The sequence below is a fragment of the Microcebus murinus genome, chromosome 2 (genome assembly GCF_040939455.1).
Source record: "Microcebus murinus isolate Inina chromosome 2, M.murinus_Inina_mat1.0, whole genome shotgun sequence".
NCBI classification, from domain to species: domain Eukaryota; kingdom Metazoa; phylum Chordata; class Mammalia; order Primates; family Cheirogaleidae; genus Microcebus; species Microcebus murinus.
In genome coordinates this window covers 54,699,707-54,713,031 of record NC_134105.1, presented here as the reverse complement: position 1 = coordinate 54,713,031, position 13,325 = coordinate 54,699,707, and the positions used below count along the sequence as shown (strand labels likewise).

The window sequence follows — 13,325 nt, the reverse complement described above, 5'->3', positions numbered from 1 at the left end:
GAAAATAAAGTAAGAAACTTCTTTATAAACAGATGAGATGTGAAATTGTCGCAAATATTTTCTATTAATAGGCAAAGCAAAGTATTGACCACTCTAAATATGTTATGATTTTTATGGAAAACAAGAAAAATATGCATGCATATATATGTGAAAAATATCTTCGGAAATTCATACAAGAAATAGCAGTTACCTCCTCTGGAGAGGAAAATTGGTTGTCTGGGGATAGAGTTAGGTGAGAGTATAGCTTATATCATTTAGAAGCTTTTGATTTTTTAACTATAGGAACTATATCACCTATTAACATTAAAAATAAATTTTTGCACAACTCTGTAAATGTATTTAATGCCACTGAACTTTACACTTAAAAGTGACTAAATTGAAAAATTTTATCATATATATTTTAGCATAATAAAATAGTTTTTAAAAAACTACTCAATTCTCCACAAACCTATACTTGGGTTTTCATACCTTTGGAAGCAACTATAAACAACAAATAGGATGTATTTAAGTTAGCTCATATACCTTTATTTTAGATGACAAAAAATTGGAAACAGAGTAGATTATCCCTGAGCAGAGGGTTAGTCAATAAAATTCATCCAGATACAGAATCCATACAGTCATTAAAGAGAATATATTATGAATGGGTAAACTATGGTACATCCATACAATGGCATATTATTCAGTGCTAAAAAGAAAGGAGCTATCAATCCGTGAAAAGACATTAAAGAAACTTAAATGTATATTACTAAGTGATAGGAAAAAAGTCAATTAGAAAAGGCTACATACTTATTTTATGATTCTGCCACTAAGTAGCCACGTGATCTGAGTAAAATCACCATTTTAAAAAAGTTGTATTAAACAATATTTGATACCAACTATGTGATATTCTGGAAAAGGCAAAACTATGGAGACAATAAAAAGACCAGTGGTTGCCAGTGATTAGGGGCAATGGAGCACAGAGGATTTTTAGGGCAATGAAATTATTCTGTATGATACCATAATGGTAGATATATGTCATTATACAGTTGTCAAAAGCCATAGAACATACAACACCAAGAGTGAACCTTAATGTAAACTATGGGCTTTAGATGATAATAATATTAATACATTAATGTAAGTTCATAGATTGTAACAAACATACCACTCTTGTACATTCTTGATAGTCGGGTGGCTGTGCATGCATGGGGTTAGGTGGTATACGGGAATTCTCTGTACTTTTTGCTTAATATTTTGCAATAAACCTAAAACTACTCTAAAATATAAAACATATGTAAAAAGGAATTCTAAAAACAATTTTAAAAAGGGAAGGAAAGAAAGAATACATTAGACTAGTTGGCCTGTAAAGGTTTCCATGATTTATTTATTTTTGTCTTGGTATTTTTTCTAATAAAATTTTTTTAATTGAGGTGTATGTATTTAGGTTTACAGTTTGATGAGTTTTGACAGACATATATAATTGTGTATCACTACCTCAATCAAGATATAAAATATTTCAATTACCCCCCCAAAATTCCCTCATACTCCGTTATGGTCAGTCTCCTTCCCCCAGCCTCAGCCCTTGTCAACCACTAATCTGGTTTCAACCACTAATCTAGTGTCAACCACTAATATTGTTTTGTATTTTACAAAATATCATGTAAATTAAGTATTTAACTTTTTGTGTCTGGATTCTTTTAGTTAGCATAGTGCTTTTGAGATATATCCATTTTGTTGTATATATCAATAGTTGGTTCCTTTTTATTGCTGAGTAGTTTTCCAAGTATGGATGTACAATGATTTATTTATCCATTTTCTAGTTAAGGGATATTGGGGATTTTTCCAGTTTTTTTGTGATTATGAATTAAGCTATTATAAAATTTGTGTCCAGGTCTTTGTGTGGACATATGTTTTCGGTTATCGTGAATAAATACCTAGGAATGGGATTTCAGAGTTTTATAGTAAGTATATGTTTGACTTTATAACTGTCAAAATATTTTCCAAAGTTGATTTGTATGATTTATTAAGTAGAAAAATATGATGAAAAGAATAATTTAAATAAACTCTCACACATATGAAATTAGAATGGTAATTGGCAGGAAAGGAGTAGAAAATGGAATAAAAGAAACAAATGTTTAAAAAGATAGCTACAATAAAAACAGCATGTATAATATGACATATTTTTGCATATATATGCAAAAATGTTGCCATTATACAAAAAATAATGCAAGAAAAAGTAGTTTCTATAGTACCAACGCTCCTATAGAGAACAACTGGAAACCGCCAGACAGATTTAAACATTCATCTATTTTAATGCATCAGAGAACTGTGGAATCTACAAGGCTAGTTGGGCTAAGTTTCCAGAGTGGGAAGAACTGAAGAAAGATAAGCTAAGCAGCAGAAGCCTCCTTTTTCTGGAGACATTTGCCAATTCTGAGATAGAAAGTAGAGTTTAGTTTGATCAGAATGCCACAATCGGGGAAAAGCTAAATAAGAGGAGCTGTATGTGGCCTTGTGAGCCTGGAGTGAAAATTGGAGAATTGAGGAACTTCAATAATACATTCTATCTCTCCTTTGAGTCATTTGCTGTATTCTGGTGCTTTTTGACACAGAAAACTAGAGTTTTAGCTAAAAACCTCTGAAATGCAGAGCAGAATAATCTCCCTTATTGACAAAGATGCATTGGAGGTAGAATAATAGTGAACACACAAAGCTTTCAGCTGAAAATTCTAGAAGCTACATTTTAGAAAGAAGGGACAAACAGAGATAGACTTAGGTGGAACAGCTTTTCTACTTTATTTGCCTAGACATTTTCACCTGGAGACTGTAAAATTCTGTATACTCAAAGACTATTATTCAATGCAAAATTACTTAAAGAGACAGGTCCATAATGACTCACCATAAAAAATTATTAAATTCATCAAGATGACATAACAGTAAATATTTATGCATCCAACACACGTGCTCCCAGATTTATAAAGCAAAAGTCTGGTAGATCTAAAAAAGTGATAAACAGCAACATCATAATTGCTAGAGACTTCAATACCCCACTGACATAACTGGACAGACCCTCCAAGCAGAAAATGAATAAAGAAACACTGGACTTAAATGGGACTCTAGAGCAAATGTACCTAATAGACATTTACAGAACATTTTGTACAACAGAATAACTGCCAAATTATGGAATATACATCCTTTTCATTAGCACATGGAACATGGAACATTCTCTAAGATTGATCACACCTTAGGCCACAAAACATACCTCAACAAATAAAAAAAATAGAAACTATATCATGTATCTTCTCAGACCATTGTGGAATAAAATTAAAAATCAACTCCAACAGAAACACTCAGTTCTACAAAAAGTCATGGGAATTAAACAACTTCCTGATGAACCATTATTGGGTCAAGGAGGAAATTAAGGTGGAAATCAAATGATTCCTCAAACTAAATGTCAAAGTGGACAGAAGCTATCAAAATCTGTGAGACTCACCAAAAGCAGTTCTAAGAGGAAATTTCATAGTCTTTAATGCCTATATCAAAATACAAAAAGATCACAAATCAACAATCTAATGAATTGTCTCAAGGAACTAGCAAAGGAAGAGCAAACCAAACCCAAATGCAGCAGAAGAAAAGAAATAACTAAGGTCAGAGCAGAACTAAATGAAATTGAAAACAAACAAAAAATTATACAGAAGATTAATGAAACAAAGAGTTCTTTGAAAAGATAAACAAGTTGATAAACCTCTTGAGAGATTAATGAGAAATAGAAAAGGCCCAAAATAAGCTCAATCAGAAATGAAAAAGGAGATATTACAATTGATACCACAGAAATATAAAATATCTGTGAGTACTATAAAAATTGCTATTCACATAAACTCAAAAACATTGAGGAAATGAAGAAATGCCTGGAAACATAGAACCTTTAAAGGCTCAATCAGGAAGAAATTAGAACTCCTAAACAGACCAATATGAGCAACAAAATTGAAGCAGCAAAAAAAGTCTTCTAATAAAACAACTCTAGACCAGATGATTTCACATGAGAATTTTACCAGGCCTACAAACAAATGCTAAATTATTTCATAACAATGACAAGGAATGGAGCCTCCCCAATTCATTTTAAGAAGCCAGTATTACCTTAATACGAAAACCAGGAAAAACACAAGAAGAAAACTATAGACCAATATCCCTTATAAATATAAATGCAAAATCCTTCAATAAAATTCTTGCATATAGAATTTAGCAGCACATCAAAATAATAATAATAATAATAATCAAGCACAACCAAGTGGGCATCATCCCAGAGATGCAAGGATGGCTCAACATACATAAACCCATAAATGTGATTCATCACATAAATACAAGTAAAAGAAACATCTTATGGTCATTACAATAGATGCAAAAAAAGCATTTGACAAAACTCAGCACTAAGAACTCTTAGCAAAATAGGCATAGATGGAACATACCCCAAAATTATAAAAGTTATGTAGGGTGAACCTGCAGCCAACATTATACCAAACAGGGAAAAGTTGAAACCATTTCCACTCAGAACTAGAACAAACAAGGATGCTTACTGTCACCACTTCTACTCAACATAATTCTGGAAGTCCTAGCCAGGGCAATTAGGGAAGAGTAGGAAATTAAGGGTATCCTAATGGGGAAACAGGAGGTCAAACTATTGCTCTTTGCTGATGATATGATCTTATACTAGAAAACCCCAAAGATTCTCAGGTTTCAAAATCAATGTACACAAATCAGTAGCATTCTTGTACATAAATGACAGTCAAGGTGAGAATGAAATCAAAGACTTAATACCTCTCACAATAGCAACAAATAAAATAAAATACCTTAGAATATATTAACTAAGAAGGTGAAAAATCTCTACAAAGAGAACTATAATCACCGAGGAAGGAAATTCCAAATGATATAAACAAATGGAAAAACATATGAAACTCATAGATTGTCATAATCAATATTATTAAAATGTCTATACTACCCAGAGTGATTTTTACAGATTCAATGCAATCCCCCATAAAAATACCAATGTCATTTTTTTCCATAAAAATTTTTTTAAGAAAAAATAATTCTATGCTTTGTTTGGAATCAGTAAAGAGACTGAATAGCCAAAGCAATCTTAAATAAAAGGAACAAATCTGGAGGCATCACTTTATCAGATTTTAAGCTATACTACAAGGCAGTAGTAACCAAAACAGCACGGTGCTGGTAAAAAAAAAAAAAAAAAAAAATAGAGACGCAGACCAATGGAACAGAACAGAAAACCCAGATATGAAACCATCCACATATTGACATCTGATCTTTGACAAAGTAGACAGCAATATACACTGGATAAAAGTATCCCTATTCAATAAATGGTGCTTGGGAAATTGGGTAGCCACAAGTAGAAGACTGAAACAGGATATATATATATATATATATATATATATATATATATACACAAAAATTAATTTTGTATATATATAAAAAGTAATTCAAGATTGATAACAGACTAAAATAAGAATTCTAGAATAAAATGTAGGAAAAACTCTTCTAGATATTTGTGTAGGCAAAGAATTTATGAAGAAGACACCAATGGCAATTACAGCAACAACAAAAATAAATACATGGGACTTGATTAAATTCAAAAGCTTCTGCACAGCCAAGGAAATAATCAACAGAGCAAATAGACAACCTATAGAATGGGAGAAAATAGTTACATGCTACATAGCTGACATATGGCTAATAACCAGAATCTACAAAGAACTCAAGCAAATCAAGAAAATATCAAAAAACCCATTAAAAAGTGAGCAAAAGACATTAACAGAAGCTTTTCAAAGAAGATATACTAATGGCCAATAAACATATGAAAAAAAATGCTCATCATCACTAAGGATCAGAGAAATGCAAATGAAAACTAAAATGAGATACCACCTAACCCCAGTGAGAATGACTTTTATCAAAAAGTCTGAAAAGAATAGATGTTGGCATGGATGCAGAGAGAAAGGAACACTCATATACTCCTGGTGGGCCCAAAAACTAGTGCAACCTATATGGAAAATAGTATGGAGATTCTTCAAAGAACTAAAAGTAGACCTACCATTTGATACAGTAATACCACCATTGGGTCTTTACCCAAAGGAAAAAAAGTCATTTTATATAATAGACACTTGCACTAGAATGTTTGCTGCTGCACAATTCACAATCACAAAGAAGTGGAATCAATGCAAGCCACCATCAATTTGTGAGTGGATTAATAACATGTGCATGTACACCATGGAGTTCTACTCAGTCATAAAAAAATCAATTAATGTATTTTGCAACAATTTGGATGGAACTGGAGACAATTCTCCTAAGTGAGGTATTGCAAGAATGGAAAAATAAACACCACATGTACTCACCATTATTTTGGTACTACCAATCAGGAATCATGTGCACAAATGGAAATAAAACTCCACAGAAATCATGCAGGTGGGCAGGGGGAAAGAGGGGATGGGTGAACTCATACCTAATGTGTAGAATGTACATTATCTGGCTGATGGGAACACTTATAACTTTGATTCAAGCAGTACAAAAGCAATCCATGTAACCAAAATATTTGTACCCCCATAATATTCTGAAATTAAAATATAAAAAAGAATCTATATGACTACTCTATGAGTCACATTTCAAAATAATATTTACATGATAAATATATAAAATTTTTATTTATTAACTAAAAATTTCTAAACATTAAAACAAAACAAAAAGAGTAAAATGACAGACCTATAATGACCAAAAGTTAAGGGAAGAAACAGAACCTAAAAATAGATGCACAAGTGATTTAGATATTTGGGCTATCGGGCAAAAGAACTTTAAAATAACTATAATTGATATGCTCAATAAAATAACAGAAAAATGGACAAAATAGATTTGATAAAAAGAAACAGAATTTTGCCAGAAAATAGATAATTAGGAATATATAAAAAGAAAGCGGCTGCTCAGTTTGGAGCCTCCCCAACCCGAGGATCAAATAGATGAGAATTAAAAGAATATATATCTTAAATTCAGAACTCAATAAATGAATTTAAAACCAGATTAAAAATGTAAAATAGTGAATTGGAAGACAGATCAACAGAACATAGCCAAACTAAAGTAAGAGAGAAAAATGATATGAAATAAAAAATAGAGGATAAGAGAAATGTAAGACACATAGAAAATATCTAACATATATGCAGTTGAAGTCTCAGAAAGAAAACAGAAAGAATGGAATTGAAACAGTATTTGAAAAATGATGGCTAAGAGTGTGTCAAAGTTGACAAAAGGCATTGACTCCAAGATGCAAGAATTTTTGCAAACCTCAAGCAAAATAGCTAGAAAGAAAATCACACTTAGGCATATCATAATCAAAGTGCTGAATATACAAAAGGGAAATATCTTAAAAAGCATATAAACAACAAGAATAAAACAACTAGGTTAAAAAATAGGCAAAGAATATGAATATATATTTCTCCAAAAAAGATATACAAATGGCTAATAAGAATGTGAAAATAAGTTCAGTGTGCTACTGATGGGAATGTAAAATGGTGCAGCTATTACACAAAACAGTATAAATCTCACTCAAAAAATTAAAAATGGAATTGTCATATTATCCAGCAATACCACTTCTGGGTATATACCCCAAAAAGCTGAGAGCAAGGATCTGAAGAGATATTTGTGGACCCATATTCATAGCAGCAGTACTCATAATAGTGAAAAGGTGCCAACAACCAAGTATCTATCAACAGATGAATAGATAAACAAAATGTGGTATATACCTACAATGCATTACTATGCAGCCTTAAAAAGAATAGAAAGTCTGATACTTGCTACAATATGGATAAATCTGGAGGGCATTATGCCAAGTGAAATAAGCTAGCTACTAAAGGACAAATACTATATGATTTTACTTATATGAAGTACCTAGAGTAGACAAATTCATAAAATCAGAAAGTAGAATACTGGCTGCCAGGGCCTGGGGTAGGGAAGGAGAATGGGGAGTTATTTTTTAATGAGGACAGAGTTTCAGTTTTGCAAGTTGAAAGAGTTCCAGAGATGGACGGTGGTGATGGCAGCAAAACACATATATTAATAACATCGAACTGCACACTTAAAAATGGTTACAATGGTAAAATTTATTTATGAGTATTTTATCACAAGTAAAAAGATAATTTAGAAAAGATTTAAACATCATTTTAACAATAAAACACTCATCAAAGGAGCAACAAGACTGATGACTTTCCAACAGAAAAGACAAAAGGTAGAAGACAATGGAAAGACATCTTTAGTGCTGAAAGAAATTCTATAACAAACAAAAATAAAGTTAATAAATGAAGATACATAATTTTCAGAGAAATAAAAACTGAGAAAATTTATTTCCATCACACTAGCACTAAAAGAAACACTAAAGAGACTCCTTCACACATAAGGAAAATAATCCTAGATGGAAACACAGATATGCAGAAAGAAATGAAGGACAACAGAAAAGGTAAATATGTAGATAAATATAAATGGACATTGACTGTACAAACAATAATAGAAATTTATTCAGTGAGGCTTAAGACATCTGTAGAAAAATCCATCACAATAATAATGGCAGAAGATGGAGTTAAAGTTTCTAAGATGCTAGTTATATCAGGGAATTGCTAAAAGTAACTATTTGTGTTAGAATGTCATAAGAATGACTGTTGAAATCTCCAGAGTAACCACTATGAGAACAGTAACAGAATGTTTATCTAATAAGTTAATAGAGAAAAAAACAGAATAAGAAGTATCTAATTAATCCAAAACTTCAAAAGAAAGTAATAAAGAGAAAAGGAACATAAGTAGGTGTGTTAAAGAGAAAATAAATAGTAATATGGTAGATAAAACCCAATTTTATATTTATTTAATTAAATATAAATGTATTTCAAGTATTTGGTTGAAGTCAATATCAATCATACTTGTAGTCAATATCAAATATTGATTGATAATATCTGATCAATATTATCTATCAGATTAGATTTTTTAAAATAAAAGCTACTACATGATGCTTACAAGAGACCATAGATATAAGAACAAGAAGGCTGAAAGAAGGATGCAAAAAGAAAAATCATCCAAATATTAACCAAATAAATGTTGGCAATATTTGAACTAAAAACATCAGAGTGGATTTTAAAGCAAAAAGCATTATTACAGATAATGATAAAGTGGTCAGTTCATAAGGAATGCAAATATCAATTATGGCTATCATTTGGATCATTTTTCAAGTGATTTTTACATTCATTATACTTTTACACATTGTTTGAAAGTTTTATCAAAAGTATGAATTATTTATATAACCTTAAATAAAACAATGAAGTCATTGTTTATTGTGGACAGAAAAAGAAAGAAAGCAATACAAAGATTTAAAAGTAACCTCCTTCTAAATAAAAAGTTAAAAAAGATTTAGTAGCTATTAGGCCCTGATTACAACTATGAAAACTAAGTCTCTATTGCCAGTGCGGTAATAAAAATAGAACTAATGAAAATCAGGTGGGAAATCTCACATAAAGGTGCTAACATAATCTCATTTTTTTCTTAGTCCTATTTATTTATTTAAGGATTTGTAGACAGATTATTCTGAGTGTATTTTCTGCAAGCAGATAATATAGTAGTATCTAAAAAATGTGGTAATGTTCTAAAGTGAGGAAAACACTTTACTCAGTATTAACATAAGTACCTACTATGTGCCAAGTACTGATTAAAATTATTTGTGAGGCTAATGGAATATTTGTCAGCCTAATATGAGAAATAATTTATGACATTACTAAATGGAATAATAATAGCTCTGCATATTTGTTAAAGTTACCCAAGGATAACAATTCTTTAACTAATGTTTGTTAAATTGACTTTGATATTCAAATTATGGGAAGTCTTAAGGTGCTTGTAACAATGACATTCTGAATGATATTTTGAGAATAAGTAAATCTGATTTTCAAAAATGAAATTATCTATAGATAAATCTAAAAAACATAAATCTATCATTGGGATAGATATAGGAAGGAGATTAAGAATAAAGACACTGCTGAAAAGGATTCAGAAAAACACCTGGCATCCAAAGTTGAATTGGCTCCACTGGGGTTCCCATTACTAATGGCAATGTCCAAAAACTCTTTCTCCCTCAATCACTGTCCTTCTAGATGTTTCAGGAGCATTCAACACTGTTGATCTCTTTTAATTTCTCTGCTTCTTAAAGACAAAACAAAACAGACACTGCAGGCCGGTTTTCCTTTTATTTTTGACTACTGTTCAGTTTCTGTGGCTGATTCTTCTTTCTTCAAACAGAATTTTGATGGTTGAATGTTTTTGGTCCTCAGAATTCTACCTGTGGTAAAGTTCTTCTTACACTCTGTATATTTTCTTTGCCTGATTAAATTCTGATAGCTTCAACCACCATCTCTATTCAGACCAATCAGCCCATATGTCTTCTACTCCTAGAGCTCAATTCTATATTCATTTCCACCATCCCTGTTACATCCCCATTTTGCTATGCTGGAAGCACACGGATTTCACTTCACGTTCTCAATTAAAGCTCCCATTTAACATCCTCTACTGCAAGTTAACTGCTCATCTTTTAATGTTCCAGGTCTTCAATAATGGGATCACTATTCATCCAAACTAAGTTCCTGTGGAACCTAGTGAAGAAGGGGTTTCTTTCAAATCAAGGTCTTCTTCTCTATCTCTTCTGCAACCACTGTATTGCACCTGGATTATTGCTAGCATTAGCTTCCTGGTCTCCCAGGACCAAATTCTCTACCAACAGTCCAGTCTCATATTTCTACCAATGTTTGTCCTTTTTTACTAACTTGGCTTTTTAAGTTCTTCAATAACTTTTAAATTATGGCCTTCTAAATTTCCCTCTGAGCTAAAACTGATGTTGATTATTACCAAGGTAACTTTAAACACATTTTTACAATTTTCTCTCTTTCAATATGAAGTTAGCCCAACTGAACTATGAGAAAAGGCTCTGAATTTTGAAGGGGCCTTCCTTTCCATGCCCTCATACTGTAAGCTTGTGTCACTTATGACAATCAAAGATACAAAGTCTAAATGTACAAACTACAGTTTACTATATAAAAATGTTTTCCATCTACTGAGTTATTGCTTAATATTCTTATCAAAATGTGCGGCTCCAGTTGTATAAATATTTGATAGAGTTTATCTGTGAGGTATTTATCATTCATGGCTTGCCATTCACAAAGTGTTCAAAGAAGACTGAAAAGGAAGAAATTTCCATTGGCTTATAAGATTCCTTAAGAATCTGTACTTTTAAGCAATTGAAATACAATTTTACACATTTTCTGTAGTTACAGAAATTTCTCTTACAATAGAATTTTAAATATGAAACATTTAAGCACAATTTCTAAAATATTTTGATTTTGGATACTGCCATCATTTCTTACACATTTCTGTTTGCAAACAGATTTTAATCATTATTACCATTGAAAAATACCTTTTAAATTAAGAACTAACTGCATTATTTTATCTGAGAAAAAGTATTTGTATACCTATATGTATGTATATATGTAGATATATATGTAATTATAACATGTAAAATCAGTTTATAATTGCAAACTCAGTTCCCTTCTTGATACCAATGAAATATTTGATGTAAATATTTTCTAAAATCCTTTTAGTTTTAATATTTTCTAACTCTATTACAATCTTAAAGATATATTTGAGGAGAGAGAATCAACTCTGGTCATTTTAACATGGAGCAATGAGCTTTTCAAAGATTCTTCTTACCATTCAAATAATCTTGTTTACCTTTTCCACATTCTTAAGTTCATTTTTTTATCTATTTATTCAAGCATTGCATGTTTTTATCATTGAATCTCCTATTTCACTTCTTGAAAATGTCAGGGAATACTAATAAATGAAAAGCTGCTGTTTTGTTACTGGATTTCATTTGATATCACCTTGAATTTTGAAATGTAACCTTCAAAAGTGAATGTAATTTTACTCTTTCTTAAAAGCACGGTTATAACATAATATCTATTAATGGTTTATGAGAAGAATTAGTGCATTTACATAATGGATAAATATGTCACAAGACATAGGGAGATTCATTTGCTTTTTTATAAAGGAATAAATGTTGAATTAGGGTTCTAAAAATAAGACTTGAGAGAGGATACAATATTTAAACTCATGTTTCTTATAAAAGTAATTCCATTATTATTTTAAAAAATAAGTCTACTGAAATGTATAGTTACCATTTTTCTTCCTAATTATTTTTATGATATAAGTTAACACAAATACTGCTAAGTATAAATTTAAAATTACAAGACTATTTGGTCATTATAGAGTAAAATTTTCAGATACTACTGAATTCTATATACTTAAGCATAGTAAAATAACATAGTATCTACTTGCTAGTTATTCCTGTCTCTGCAGACTTCTAGGTTGTGACCACTTTGACTTGCATTTTTTTCATGTAGCGGGCTCCTTTAAAAAAAAAAGAAAATTTAAAAAATTTTAATTAACTGCATTTATAAGTTGACAAATGCATCTAAATGAACATAATAAGCAAGAATGGAATGTGTAGAGCTTAATCAGGTGCTTCTCGCTGTTGTCAGATTATACATCCTATTAGAAAAATTCCACAAACACTATCGCTTTAAATATTTGTGCATGGGTGTATAAATCCAAGGTGGAACAAAAGGATGACAGTGCTGTCTAACACTCTTTCTTAAAGCAACACTTCAATACCTACAAGGAAAATGCTTTGTATAGTGCTTTTCCTTCTTGCCTGTTTTATTCCTAATAACTAAATATAATAATAAGTAGGAAATGTATTTTCCCTTGTTTTGAAATTATATTTTCTTTTAAAATATTTCATAATTTAGAGTCTTACAGGTCAGAGTTACCTTCTACTCTAATTATTCTAAATGAATAAAGTTTTATATTCTCACTGTTATACTTTAAACACTAATTTTGTAATTCCCAGTGATCATTAAAACAAAGTAAAGTACTTTAACACTGTCAGTTATTACATATGCATACAGTCATGGCTTAATGTATTTGATGCATTATAGTTAATATAGCTGAGCCCCAAATACCCATATGCATTTGTAATAATCAAACTTATTTTAGAAAAGTGACTTCCATGAGACTAATGCAAATATATACATTACTTTTATGATATAGTTTGCACTGTATACTTTTACTACACTATGGTGGACATGGGAAATAAAAAAGAAAATGTACCTTAAAATTATTCATTTGAACATTATATGTAAAGCCTATATATATACACACACATATATATATATATGAAACCCAAGATTCTCTATATAATTATTAAATGTATAAGTTAA

General features: G+C 30.7%; 1 protein-coding gene across 6 annotated transcripts in view; it reads right to left on the bottom strand.

Annotated features, from left to right (window-relative positions):
- Positions 1–13,325, bottom strand: part of LRRC7 (leucine rich repeat containing 7) — a 510,593-nt gene that overhangs the window by 370,740 nt on the left and 126,528 nt on the right. For 2 of the 6 annotated variants that reach the window (XM_075999319.1, XM_075999310.1), the window contains one exon: positions 12,378–12,453. The exons of the other annotated variants lie outside the window; for them this stretch is intronic. In XM_075999319.1, coding sequence (XP_075855434.1) covers position 12,378 — 1 coding nt within the window. In that variant the 5' untranslated portion in view covers positions 12,379–12,453. The remainder of the gene's footprint in view (positions 1–12,377; positions 12,454–13,325) is intronic. 6 annotated transcript variants of the gene reach the window in all.